Raw genomic sequence first — 15,375 nt, 5'->3', positions numbered from 1 at the left:
AAAATGTTCTCACATGAGACTTTTATGATAGCTACTGTCACTATTTGATTTTGGAAACAATTTTATATTGACACACTGACTTTTCACTTAAGTATCTTAAAACAACCAAAATACAGATCTTCGAGTTCACTCTGAGCACTGCTGCAACATCTATAAAGAACTGCTTTAGCTTGCTTTGAAATCCATGGTACATGGCAAGGACTGAGATATTTGGTAAAGGTGAACAGGCCAGAAAGGGCTGATTGGAGAGTCTGGCATTGGGTGGTGAATGAAGTTGCTATAAGAATAATAAATATAGTGGCAGGAGTTATATTGTACTGATGATGGACACAGATGGTTTAGAACAGATGGGATAATATTCTACTGAACATGGCAGTCAGTGGCAGCTTCCCAGAGTGATGCAATAAACCTAAATATCCAATAACAGAAAGGACTCAAATCATCCTGGATACAGAGAATAAACATATACTTAGCTAGAGCAAAAGCTCCAACTTCCTAGGCAATCCAGAAAGTCTCTCTATACAACACTACAAGAGGTGACTTCACTCTACCTTTGGGCTATTGCTACTCCATAGCACAGAAAGCCATAGATAACACAGAGGAAAATTCAACATGTGAAGAGATGGAGACATGAAAAAGAAATAATATGAACATTCAAGTGGGAGACACGGAGGGACAAACAACTAACACAACAGTGCATATACTGACTGGCTACTCCCCACATCCTCATTAAGGACCAGGGTAAAGCCCGTACATTTGAAATACTGAAATATGTGGTCTGTCTGTTTTGACTGTAGTCTGGTTATTCGTGTTGCTAAATTAAAGAATACTTTTAAAACGTAATACATAAAAACAGTTATAAAGGGAACAAATGTTTTCCTTTCACATTAGAACTGAAATTAATAAAAAACACTACCTATTGAAATTGGGAGAAAGATGGTAAGGAGTCAAAATACAGGTAAGGGGGATTTTGCATTGAACTTTATTGCACTGATATTGGGAAGTATTTGGATGAAAGACACTACAGCAAAATAAGCTTATTTTCTATTGCACAGATAGAAATGCTGAATATTACATATTGATAACAAACAGTAAAACATGTTGACAACAAACAGATATTGCAACAGAATGGACTGCTTCTCCATCTGAGAATTATTTGGAAATTCAAACAAATTCACAATGTACTGATCAAAGACTGACCTCCTTAAGTATATATTTTCAAACTAGCATAAAAAGAACTTGTGAAAGGCTTATTCAGTCTGAACTGGCCTTAAACATTTACTCTAGCGGCCTTTAAGCATAAGGCATTTTGCTGTATTTAATGTTTGTTCTAAGATGTGCAGGCTTCATGATATTCAGTATGAATCTCACAAGCTCTCTGAGTGTGGCACTCCCAAATGTGGTCAATGGGACATTTTATTTGTTTCATCATTCTTTTGGTAATACCTGCCATGTGTCAAAAAGTGTGTGTGTATAATATTTCTTGAGTTAATTAAAATATTCTTCTGTGTAAAGTGTGTGGTAAAATGGAAGACATTAATAAAAACAAATAAACAGCACCCTATATAAGCAGTAACTCTGTTCAAACAATGCTGAGACAGAATCTTTATTAATTTTAACCAATGAGTCATTTTACAAAAGTCAGCAGAGCTTTATATTTATACTGTTTGATGGAGAGAGTGAATTTTAAATCACATTTACAGTAACTTAAGCAACATATTACACAATGCCGCAGTAATAACTTTTTATGGAATTTCAGAAGAAATTCATTTTTACGTTTTCCAATCTAAAATTATACACAAAGCCTTGATTTCTAATGCCCTAAAGTAAGGTTAACATTGTGCTAACTTAACATTTATTTCAGTAAGAAAATAATTAAATCTAATAACCTAAGGGATTGTCAAAACTTGGAAATTTACTGAAAAAACTATTCTGGAATAGTAAACAATCCATCCATCCATCCATCCATCCATCCATCCATCCAGTGGATTAATCTAAATCAGAAAAAGGGTCTCTTATTCTAGAATAAGAGTGTTCACATGGTGGCTTATCTCAAAATAAGAATTCCAGAATACTTATTTTGGTAAATTTCAAGTGGAGACAAGCTGTAAGTGCCTGAAGGGAAAACAGCATCAGCCTGTACATGGAATTATAAACAACATGTTCAAAATAACAAATCACTACAAAGTTCCACGATACAAATTAAAGTAGCAACTGTAACTAACCTTTCTTCCAGGTTTTAAACCTTTTTTCCTTGTTTTGAGATTTTCCGTAGAGGTGATTTTTGTCAGAGGAATGGTTTTAGGAGATTTTCCCTTCCTAGGAACTGTAGATTGTCCAGGGGGGTTGCCCCGACCTGTTTTCCTGCCACATTGTGCTGGTACTGGAGCAGACTTCTGTGGAGACTGCATTGAACGCCTGGTCACTTTGGAAGGGGAAGACTGGGCTTTTGCACCTCTTTTTGTAATGGAAACTGAGGGGGAAAATAAAAAACAAAAACCTCACCTCAAAATTAATATCAGATTCTGAAGGCATTTTGTGTCATTGTCCAGAGATTAATTTGTGCAACAAAAGCAACTTTTCTAATGATTTAAAAAACTTGCTACATATTAATTTAAATTTTAAAATCAGTGTAAAATGAAGATATCTAAACGTAACAAGTGTCTGGTATCAAACTACTTCATTTAACTAAATCCAGAAAGAACCAAATCCAGTTCCCCCAAAAATATATATTTAAGAGGGACTTTTCTACAAGGGACAATTTTCAGATGAAAAACAAAGCTATAATTTGAATACACTCACCTTAAAGATGTTTCTCATAGTTTCCATTACTACCACAACTATTACATTCATACAGTGCTTGTCATCAAGAAGGATCCCAAAGTGCTTAACAAATTCTACAGAATATAAGAAATCTGTCCACTCTAAATGCAGCTGCCACAGAAGCGAAACAACGTCAACTATTCAACTGTGCACAGCAGAAAGTGAAGAATACCATCCAAGTAAAGAGGAAGAAAGTTTTGATAGTCAAAATTTTAATAACTGGGATGTGTCTGGGACATCAAGTTTAACACCCAGAGTTCTTGTGAAAAATGCCAAGTATTAATTATAAAGACATGGTGAGTATGACCTGAAGAAGAGCTCTGTGTAAGCTCCAAAGCTTGTCTCTCTCACCAACAGAAGTTGGTTCAATAAAAGATATTGTCCCTCACCCACCTTGTCTCTGATATCCTGGGACCAACATGGTCACAACAACACTGCATGCAAAGATTATGTTGAGTGATCACCAGTTCAGTTTTAAATTTTATTTGAAAGAATGTCCTCTAGGAGCACAGTGCCCACTGAGACTTGGATTCAACATGACTCAAAGGGAAAAGAATGACCTACTAATTTCCTGTAATATCAAAGATTTCCTTTGTGGGATGTCCACCAAATACAAACCTTGCTAACCCTATGCAGCTCACAGCTGACTAGATCACAGGCTGATGATGACAGGCTGCAAGCCATGACCAGATTTCTCTTCAATAAGTGCTTCCTAGTTAATAATGTATTTTCACCTATTTGATTGTGCTCTGAAGTCATTATGAAGAATTTATGGTAACTTTCATAGAATATCAAGGTTGGGAGGACCTTGGGGGGTGATCTAGTCCAACCCCCTGCTCAAAGCAGGACCAATCCCCAGACAGATTTTTGCCCCAGGTCCCTAAATGGCCCCCTCAAGGATTGAACTCACAACCCTGTGTTTAGCAGCCCAATGCTCAAACCACTGAGCTATCCATTCCCTCCACCCTCCTTCCTTGGCAACAAACTGATATTAAAACACAACAGAAGGAGTTTCTACATACACAGATATACCACTGATGGGAAAATGTGTTATGTCAGTCTCCAGTATCTCCTATGTCCAATTCGAACAGCAATGACTGGTTCCAAGGGAAACTTATCTATTGTCATTTGATGAGAAGGCTGAACAACAGAGATACAGATGCTTTTGAAGTGGTGAGGAAATAAAAGGCAAAAACAGAGAGTATCGGACAACACTTGCACCCCCAGAGGGAAAAGTTCAGTTAAAACTAACAAATAAAATAGAGGAAAATAAGCCTTCTCTTGTCCCCTTTTCCCCCACCCACATGTATGCATGCACATGTACACACACAAAGGAAAAGAAATATGAGACAAAAAGGTTGAATTTGATGGATTCTCTGTCATGTGAAGTATTTATTTTAAATCAAGACTGGATGTCTTTCTAAAAAAAACTTTTGGCTTAACTAAAGCATATGAGGTTCCTTGATGCAGGAATCACAAAATGATATTCTATAGTCTGATCTCCTGCATAACACATGCTAGATGATCATAATGGTCCCTTCTGGCCTTAAAATCTATGAACCTGTACTTAACATGACAAAACTTGAGAAATTCCAAGTTAATGTTAAAGCCGAACTGACATAACCAAAGCCAAAATGCCTGATCTACTGCAAGCTGAAAGGGGAGTTCACGGTGGATTTTAAGACTTTATTCTAATTTCCAGTGTTTTGTGGGACATCAGAAAATTGTTACTGCTGAGCTATTAGTGATTGAAGATTTATTAAAAAAAAAAAAAACCCACACCACAAATAAAACTAGAAGTTAAATTTTCAAGGGAATCTAGACAGACCATTACTATTAGTCTATACAACAATGCCTAGCCATACATGTGATGTGCATCTCAGCAGTCTAGTGTTCAGCCTTATAAATGGTGCTTTTCATTTTATAAGTACTTCTCCCTATGAGTTAACTGTAACAAACAAATCATTCGAAGAGAAAGTGTCAAGGTAAAGTGAACTGAACATCCCAAAATGACGCTTTAGATGCTTATAAAACAAAAGTTCTATTCAAACAAGTTAATAAAGTTTTAGGACATGTTAAATACATTTTGTATGTTTTGTTTAATTCATTTATGAATCAAACGTCCTTGATGAGCAATTTTTTTTAAAAAGCCCTTTTTTACTAATATTTATAATCCTAAATACATTACATTAAATATATTTTCTGCCACAAATTACCTCTAGGTAACTGGAAAAAGGAGCTTCTGAATTAAGAAAGTAATCACTTTCCTTTTATTTATCCACAATAGTATTTACAAGATTTCATATACAGTAGCAACTTAAAATAAGTTTAACTGAATTTTAGCCAATACAAATAACATCACTCTTTTATGTTATGCTTTTGAATCTTCCAAGTGACAACTCTTAATAAACAACATATCTGGAAAGCAAAACAAGATTATTATAAAATATGGCTATTTTATTCAGACTACACAATTCTGTGCTTAATAAAGTCAAGAAATTGCAAAGAAATATGTGCTTCATAGATTCATTGTCTGACTCTACTGAAATCTAGCAAACGCTTTCATAGTCTCTTTTGCATAGTAAATGAAATGTTAAATACATAGATAATCCCAATAACAAATTTTAATGCCAACAGGTTCTAGGAGTACAGGTACATGTTTCTACACAGTGGGCAAATTTCAACTGCTCTGTAGAAAGGATTTATATTATTTACTAAACAAAGGCTAACAATGCAAACAGTACTAATCATTTCTTGCTGTACTGTTGAAATACAATATAAAATATGTTTATTTTCAGCATCTTCCTACCTTTATATTCCAGAGGGCCAAATACTAGCCGCATTGACCATTAAGGGGGTTTAAGTCCCATTAGATAATTTTTCTTCTTACTAGGATTCAAACTGCCTTTTTGAATAAGCAAGTCTACAACAAAGCCCATGCTGCCTGAGCAGCAGCACTGAAATACTAGCAAATGGGAATGGAGCTATTTGCATTTGTTGGTTTAAGAGATGGGGGAGTGGAGGGAAGTGAGAGACTGCTAAAGTAATTCGCATATTGTCTGCAGGCTGTATTGACAGTGATCATCAGTCACCTGCTCATACTTCCTTCACCCCTGCCTTCAGAGGGAGACCAAAGGTTACACTGGGTCAAAGAATCTGGAAAGAAATGAAAAGACATGCAAAATCTAGCTGCCAACCCACTGCATCTGTAGACAAAGTTATCCCCGTTGGACCACATGTTCCAAAAACTAAGACGTTTTAATAGTCTCAAGAGAACTTGTTAAAATATATCAATGAAAAGAAGAGAGAAAAAACACCAAGCTCTGCTTGCAATTACTGCAGCATTTAGCAGGGATATTTACAACAGAAAAAGCACATTTGCTTTTTTTCAGGACACTGCTTTGCATTATAATGGTCTTCTCATTTGCACAAACAAAACAAAGCATTTGTTTCATGCTGCTCTACTGAAAAAATAAAATATCAACTGTTCAAGTTTCATTGGTTTTATGCATATAATTTAGTGAGCAGTGTTCTTTCCCATGTCTCTTATCTTAAGTAAAAACTATAAGAAAAGATAAACTAAACTAAAAATATTATACACAATAGAGTAAGCAAATAAAATGTTAAATGTTAATAAATATTCAGAGTTTTCATAGTTTACAGAGCTCTCTAATTACACTACTATATTCTAGGAATATAAGTTAATACATAAACACATTAAAGATCTTTCATGCTTTCAATTATTAGTAACATGACAACATTTTCAAAAGCTCCAAAGTTGTCATTATCCAGAGAACACAAAATCTGTAACTCTGTACCAAATATTTAGAGGAGCAAAAAAATTCAAATATCCCAGGACCCCAAATCCTGCAACACTTACCAAGGGTCCAGTCCTTGCACATGCAAAGCCAGTGAAGTCAACTGGTACGACTTGCTAGAGTAAGGCTTTCAAGGATCAGGTTTTTGTTCAGGGCCAAATTCTGCTTACTACTGAGTGGACTGAATCTTTGCAAAGGACTGCAGAATTTGAACCCAGAATACTGGGTATTTCCTGTTAGATTTATTCAGATTTATAAGGCTATCGGTAAACGTAATGCTACAGAAGAACTCAAACATAGGGGAAAAGGAGAAACTACAGTTCAGAAGACTGAAGATTAGTGCAATTCTAATTAACAGAATTCTCCTTAAAAATTCCATATCAATTCTTTCATTTTATGTTGTTCATGTCATAAAACTACAGAATTTGTAACATATTTGGAAGACTGTACTAGGACATTCTGTTGCTTCAGACAGTTGCCGATAGGTGATTATAAAAATAATTATTAGAAACTCTGAAGTGAAATTACATGAAAATAGACCCCAGCCTTAATCCTGTGACAGATCTGTGTGCAGAACCCCCTTGAACTTCTGGGCACAGAGCACTTGCTAGAATAGGCCCAAGATGTCAATTTGGGGAACAGAATTATTTTATTATGCAAAAAAGTTATACGAGTTTAACATTAAATCACATTGTTGTCTTGCTTCTGTTCTTTATTATATTACTAATTACTAGTAGTATAGTAGTGACTTCGGGCCCCTGGAGAAGACTGCCCCCCCTCATGGTGAGCACCACTATATGTATATATTAAAAAACAGTCCTCTTGCCTCTATAGAGAAAAGAGAAAGGCTGGGGAAAAGAAAGTGCTCTTTCTATTTTACAGATGAGGAATGGCAGCAAAAAGATTAAATAATTTAGATCCACTATTAGCCAAAATAAATCAACACCACCTTCAGAGTAGGGAGCTGGCCAATCTTCCTTGGGAGGAGGAAGTTCCCCCAATCCTGAAAAAGCCAACATTATGTATAAGACTCCCAACTATTGTCCTGTCTCCAGCCTCCCATTTCTACGTCAAACTAACAACAAAATGACAACCAAGCATCAACAAGAAAAATGTGTAGGGCTTGCTGCAAGATCCTCCTCTTTAACAAAGCATTTCCATTACAACTAAATGATGATTGAAAATTAAATGATATCTTATTTACCATCTCCAAGCACAGCCTCTTTCACTGGGAAAGAAGAGCAGAAGAAAACTCCCTGTAATTCCTAAGGGATCTTACTGTCCAGCTTTACGTTATCTAGCAAGCCTTCAGATACTATGGTGATGGATGCCACAGTGAACCCTAAGAGACTGCGAGCTGAGCACATGGCAGAGCCTGGCTCATGGGCTGCAGTAGTGCTTATGTCACATTGAGCCATTGCCAAGTAGAGCCGTGGCTCCAGGATCAGAGGACAATGCCCAATATTTATTATTTGTATTACAGTAGCACCTACAGACCCCCTGCCCAGCAAGGCCCATTGCGCTGGAGGCTGTACAAACCACACTTATTCCAAGCCTGCCCACAAGGAGAACCACTGTGAAGTGAAGCTCTGCACCAAGAAGCAATCTGTTAAGTCCCCCCTTAGCAGCCTCTCTGCTTCACACCATTTCTACAGCTGTGTACCAGGTGGCAGGAGTTAGCCTTAAATGTATTGGAAAGGGAAAAAAACTCTTAGGTCTCAATGTTTGAAATAATCAGAATTTGGGAAGGGTGAGAAGACATCCAAGAAACTAAAGGGCCTTGATCCTGCTTCCATTTTAATCAATGGGAATTTTGCTATTGATTTCACTGGGAGCAAGATTGGGCCCCAAATGAGAAAATAAAATGCAACAAGCCTAAGAAGAACATAAAGTCACCCTGGAAACTGGTCAATTGTTTTGTCTGAAAAGTACCATACTTGAATTATGGCACCGTTATTCCTGGGGTGGGTTACACATACTGAGATGCAACTGCTAGAAATTCACCGAGTCCCAGCCACAGTATGGCAGTAACAAACATTCATGGAACAAAGGTACATGAGATGAACTAAAAGCAGAAGAAATGAGAAAATCGAATCCATTAAGTAACGGGAAGACAAATATCACTTGGAACACTGCTATAACATAATTTTAAAAAGAGAGAATTCCAACGGCCTTATCCTAAAGCATCTCCCGGGCTTATTCATGCAAAGACATTCAACACAGTCTCTTCTTTGGGAAGAAGGGGAAAAACCCTTTCCTCCTTTTACAACAGATGCCTTACTCAGAGATACCACATGGGACTTGTGAGATGCCAAGAAATATTAAGAGGGGAAAAAAAGGCCTAACAGTGAGAGGATGGTGGCAAATCATATTTTTAGCCCCAAGCATTGTGGATTTTTAATATAAAACTAGGAGGACAGTATAAATCTGCCATTTTGTGCATGTCTGGTTTAACTATTGTGACCTGGTCATGGAACAGAGCTGAGTTAGAGAAAAATGTAATCTACACCAAAATAAAAATGTTACGTCAACATTTGTTAATGCTCCAAAAACAAATATATTATTGTGCTGTATATAATGCTTAATTTAAGGTTTTGGACTGTAAAAATTTCAGAATCCATAGTAATTGTATTAATTTTTAGTGAAATTGTTCATTAAACTATTTTTTCAGCTGTTCATTGTTTGTTTGCAAAAACATTAATTACATTCTAAACTTGGATAAATAAAAAAATCAAGGTACAGGACAGTTAGTTTTAAATAAAAATTAATTTGAATATCACTGTGAAAAAGTGAATTTCTGATACCTATCATCTTGGAAAAATCTGATCTGAATAAAGAAATTGGACATTGAAAATATTGTTGAAAAGTAAAAGATATAGACAACAAGATACTTCACATTACCTGTTTTTGCCTGCACTATTCCTAAGCCAGCAAGCAGCTCCTGATGGGGACCTTTAATATCACAGGTTGATTAGTGTAATGAAAGAAGACTGCTCTAACCAACAATAAAAGGACTGCATTGGGAGATAAGTGATGAGGTGGCACATGTATGGGGGGGAAAAGAGGCAGCTGAGGATAAAAGCAGCAGTAGTTCATCACATATCACATCTATATTTAGATTACTGGTCACAGTCTTCCTTATGGTCACTAAAATCTGTCTCTGCAGCACTTCAGCTAGAGATTTCCCTCTGTGACTCCCCCTATTACCTGCATCTCATTTTTTCACACCTTGGCTCATTTAAATTCCTATTCTGATAGTCTAGGAAGGTCTGGATGAGAAAGAAACTTAATTTTTTTCCTGTCATTGTCTGCATAAAGGATGCTACTCACTCTTCGCAGATGAAGCTACTTAATTATATAGTTATCAATTTCCAGACAGGCTTGTTTCCAACTGAATTTTAAAAATCCTCTCACTAAACTTATTAAGGAAGCATTTCAATTGCTGCCGTATTGTGTGTTCTTTTGTGCAGGGAAAGGTGACTGCCTCATAAAACAGATACAAGATGTATTATGTTGTCTAGACAATTGTAACGGATGTGTGATGAACTTGAGCACACAAATGTCCAACAGAAACTTCCCTCTTACTATGAAGTTCTACAGCAGCTTGAAGACTGTTCTGATGATCCCAGGTTAGTTTCCACCTAATTCAACCTTAAAACCCCCAAACTGCTAGTTACAATGCAGAACACTACACTAAGTGTGGTAGGGATGTCTTACAACAGTTACAATCAAACAAGGGTTCTGAGGGTTACACATTGAAAAAATCATCAGTGTGAGCTAAACATGTACAAAATTGCAAAGCGAAATACAAAAAACACATTGAATGATAGTGTTACTATTTTATAAAGTCTGCCAAACCTAGGATGATGGAACTCAGGATTAGTTAATGTTAACTAGTCAACCAGACACTGGTGCAAAATTTCTCTCTCTCTTTTTCTCATATACCTCCCGACATCCACTATCCTGAAAGAGTCAAACATGGGAAATACCAGCAATAAGACCAACACCCAAGGGTGTTATAAACTATAGTTTATCTGGTTAAACAACATTTTGTTTTAGACAATCAATAGTTAGCCCTTCCCTCTCCATTTTACCTTTTTTATTACCTCTTTCTTAGGGCAGGATCCAATGCCTATCAAAATCTGTGGTAATCTTTGACTTTCATGATGCTGGATAAGGCCCTTAAAATGTAAATTCTTTGGAACACAGATTCATGTGTATGGAAACATATATCACACTGTGAGCGCTACTATAAATTTATGATGGATATCCCTCATTTTATACCTGAATTTATCTCCATGCTATATACATCATGTGCTATTTCTACTTCGTCCTATGATAAATGATTTACATCAGAAATGTTAAACTACTTAATCAACCTGTAGAAAAATGTATTTAGACCAAGATAATACCATAATATTTCATGCTAATTCCTAAAGTCTCTGCTTGCTCTTGTATCCTTCACTTTAAATCTGTCAGACATTTTTGCCCTGACAGATTACAAAGTATATGATCTTGGCATCCAAGATTAAAAAGACTGCTATACTAATTAGGAAACTTGAAGTTGTTCCTAATATTTCAGAATTAAAACACACTGACTACAAATTGCCTAGTACAATTACTTTCATCTTCAAAACGTGCAGCATAACTAGAACTACTACTTTCCCTTTTTTAAGAAGGCTTGAAAGTGATACGATGGTAATGAATAATCTACCTTGAAAGTAAGCAATATGAAATTTTTGTTTATCTACCTAAGCTATCTAGATGTTCACTTTGACAGACATTGCAACCCCATGCAGTATCTTTGGGGACCACTGTACTAAATTTATGAATGACTCATTAAGATTGTGTTGTACTCCATGGATTATGGTGAGTCACTAAAACTAAACAATTCTAGTACCCTCTTCATTTTGATTCAGCAAATGGGCATGACTCTCTGTCCAAGGGGAGGGCCCAACCCTTGTTAAATGGGACGTTGGCCTACCTACCAGACTCCCCATATGGAAGATGGGTGATTTCAGGTATGTTTAGTATGGATTTAAAATCTGTTTTTTTTTTTTTTTTTTTTTTTAATATTGTAGGGAGGTAGAGTGGCCTCCCTCTGATGCTGACAGGCAGAAACCACTAACCTGGGTGGGCGGAGCCAGGCCAGGCCTGCCCCTTGTGTCAGAAGCGGAGGAGTGGAACAGGAAGTATAAGAGGCGGGGCCTCCTGCTCAGTTGAGGGAGATCCAGGGAAGGAGTTGGACACTGCTGCCAGCCCCTGAACTGTTTCAACCCCTGCCTCTGGAGGAATATCCGGAGGAGCTGCTGCCCGGTAAATGCTCTGAGCCCGTAAGTGATGAAGCCCTACAAACAGGTGAGAGTAGGAAGTAGCCCAAGGAAACCAGACATTAGTCCGGTTATGTTTGCAGAAGCTATGGTTAGTGTGTTTCGGCAGCATCCTCGCTGACCCAGTGGCCCAGATTCCCAGCCACTGTTAGTGTCCTGGGCTGGGATTCAGAGGAATAGGGTGGGCCCAGCTCCCCCTAGTGCCTGCTGCCAACCCCATCCCTGGGATGGCAGCCAACCCACAGTAGGCCAGATGGCCTGCATTTGTTCACTGTCTTTCCCAGACAGAGAGGTGGGTCATAGACTGCTTCTGCTCAGCCCCACCCAGAAAGCTGTGCCTGCCCCAGCCAGAGAGCTGGCTACAGACTGTTATTGGTGCTAATCCCCTATTGGTCAGCTCTCAGTCACTTGGTGGTATGGCAAAATGGAGCAGCCTCCCTGACTTTGACAGGAACTACTCCAAGCTACTACTTATGTTTTCTTTGTAATGCTTTTAACCTATGAATAAATGTGCTTGCTGGGAATAGCTGTGTGGTCCCTGGTAAAAAACTGTCCTTGTCCTCTGAGATAACATAACATACACGCTGGCCTTTAAGGCAGACTGGCTTCTTAGGGATATCAGAGTGGATGGCAGGGGGCTGTGCAGCCCTAAAGCCACTGGTAAGAAGGGAGTGAAACAAGGGTCCCTATCCAAGGGCAAGTCATGGTTGGGGACTTGACTGGGCAAACCTGCAGTGGATCACAGGAGGGAGGGGGAAATGAGAGCAGTTACCCTGAAACTATGACATGGATATACTGAGTATGTCTAATATATTGAAATTATACTGTACATGTTTACATCTGTCATCCCTGAAGCCAAAAATTTAAATCATAGACCAATTTTTCCAACAACTTTTTGTTTGCTGATGTTGTTTCCCATTCTGGGCAGCAAGAAAAGTTAATTCATTTAATATAGCTGCAATGATCTTTTGGCTCACTTTTAAAATAAAATAAGTCTCTTGCCAAATTTTCCCAAGCAACCCCTGTCCATTTGTGACTGTAACTATCAAAAGATGCCACACTTGACCTATTTTAGAAATGTTCTTAAGAATACCAAAATCACCATCTTTGGTAAGACCAAAAGCAAAAGATTTTATGAATGTTCCAAGCCTGATATATGACAAATCAGACTATTATCTACTGTACTTCCAGAGTTCAAATGATTTGATGAATTTTACTTTTATTTGCTGAATAATGTATTATGTGAGGCTTAGGCTCTAACAACAAAACCTCAGAAAGATGCTTTACAAATGTATTGCCTCACAGCCTCAACTGTAACTAACTAGAGTTGTCAATGCCAGAGCTCTTGAGCAGTCTAAGTTATCACTAATGCTGCTTCTCAAGGAAATTATACTGATTTGAGAACATTGTTCAGCTGCCACCTAAATATCTTCTGAAGAAAGTCTTCTGCAGAAATTAACTGGGTACAAACATAGTTGTCTGTTTTTAAGAAGGCCTGAAGTGTTTCCGTGAAGGTCCTTGCTACAAACTGAACTGACTGAAGGACCTCAGTGAGGAAAAAAATTACCACCTCCAAGGAAAAAGACTTGAGACTCTGAGGGTATGTCTACACTACCCATGTTACAGCACGGCCGTGGCAATGCTATGACGTGGGCAGTGTAGACCCGCTTTATCACCACGGCAGAACTCTACTGACAATTAAAAAAACCCACCCCCAACGAGCTTTATTGCCGGTAGCGAAAGTGCTGTCTATGCTGGTGCTTTTCAGCGCTACTTTTGTCACTCAGGGGTGTGTTTTTTTAACACCCTTGAACGACAAAAGTTTTAGCGCTGAAAGTAGCAATGTAGACACAGCCTAAGTCTAGCAATTTGTTTCTTATGACTCTGGGCAAGCTAAAATTCCAGCTCCTGCTTTTCTCATGAACCAGGACTACAGATTGTGAAGATGTAAAAAATAAAACCTTATGTGAAATAATATTGTACAAGCTATTACATTTGTAATTCACCATGATGGTTTTATATGTGCTCTCCTGTTGCTGCATTGAAATGTAGTCCTTTAATTTGATTTGAAAGCAGTTTTTTGAAGTAAAAATCAGAGCATTTTAAGATTATTACACTACATCCTGGATTAGCTGGATCCCTATTGGACAACCCAATCTGGCTACTTAGGCTGTAAACTTTTTGGGCGGGGACTGTCCTTTTGTTCTGTGTACATCACCTATCACAACAGGTCCATCACAGGAACACCTATGTGCCATGAAAATGCAAATAGTAATACGACCACCATTGAAGTCCCCATGTACTTCACTGATAGCACTAACTATGCGATTCTGTTTTTTAATGAAATAATTTAATCAAATTAACTGCAGTCCAAAAAAAGTTAGAAAACAGCTAAAAGATACCAGTGCACGATAAAAGCCACCAAGCTCACTGGATCATACACAGCTATTTACAATACTGATGTAGCATTAATGAAGTTACGGTAAAATGGTAGCTTGTAGAAGATCAATTCCTGAAAAATAAAACTTTAACAGTGATAACATTTTAATATCTTATCATAATGAGCTGCATATATTCTAGTTTGCAGCTGTAGCTTACTTGAGTTTAATACAGCCTTGGGATGATTTAAAGGGCTAAATTCAACCCTGCACTAAGCCCATTTATGGCAATGACAGTTACCCCTGAGATGAATTTAGCCCTAAGGGGTAAAACCTTCTGATACACAAGTACGGTCTATTTGAAGAGTCTTAAAGCAAACACTGATTTAGGCCAGACAGTCATTTTTGATATTTATCCAAGGCACTTATGTATGATAGGTCTGCCAGACATTCTTTGCCATTCACCATCCTGACTGAGACCTGATCTACACTACATGGTTAGATAAACATAAGCTGCCTTGTGTTGACCTAGCTGTGATAGCTTCCTCACTTAAATTTGGCTCCCGGTGACAAAAATGGCTCTCTATGCCGATTTAGTACCACCTTCTCCCCAAGGGGCTTAAAGTCACAGTTGATGTAATTAAGTCGACACAAGTGTCAGTGTAGACACTGAAATGCTTACATCAACCATTACTGGCTTTCAGGAGCTGTCCCACAATGCCCATGCTGACAATACAATTGATACAAATGCTCCTGGTGAGGAGGCACACTGCTGACACAAGGAGCCAAGTGTGTGCACACAGAAGCGATTTAATAACTGTGGTGGCTATATGCCAACATAAGTTAGGTCGATATAATTTTGAAGTGTAGACATGGTCTTACGGTTCTTTGTCTGTGACTGTGTCCAGTCAGCATACTATTTAACCAGGAGCATCAGCTGCATTCACACTTCAGTGATGTGTAAAAGCACTTCACACATGGAACCATGCTAATTAATTGCAATTGCTAACAATTATGGGCTTGTCT

At 37.8% G+C, this 15,375-nt stretch overlaps 1 protein-coding gene across 6 annotated transcripts in view; it reads right to left on the bottom strand.

Moving 5' to 3' along the window:
• Positions 1 to 15,375, bottom strand: part of SCML2 (Scm polycomb group protein like 2) — a 119,675-nt gene that overhangs the window by 31,148 nt on the left and 73,152 nt on the right. For all 6 annotated transcript variants that reach the window (XM_034755921.1, XM_034755913.1, XM_034755929.1 and 3 more), the window contains one exon: positions 2,226 to 2,473. In XM_034755921.1, the coding sequence (XP_034611812.1) occupies positions 2,226 to 2,473 (248 nt within the window). The remainder of the gene's footprint in view (positions 1 to 2,225; positions 2,474 to 15,375) is intronic.

This window comes from Trachemys scripta, chromosome 1 (genome assembly GCF_013100865.1).
Source record: "Trachemys scripta elegans isolate TJP31775 chromosome 1, CAS_Tse_1.0, whole genome shotgun sequence".
Taxonomy (NCBI): domain Eukaryota; kingdom Metazoa; phylum Chordata; order Testudines; family Emydidae; genus Trachemys; species Trachemys scripta.
The sequence above is the reverse complement of the archived record's forward strand: the minus strand, read 5'-3'. Positions and strand labels throughout refer to the sequence as shown.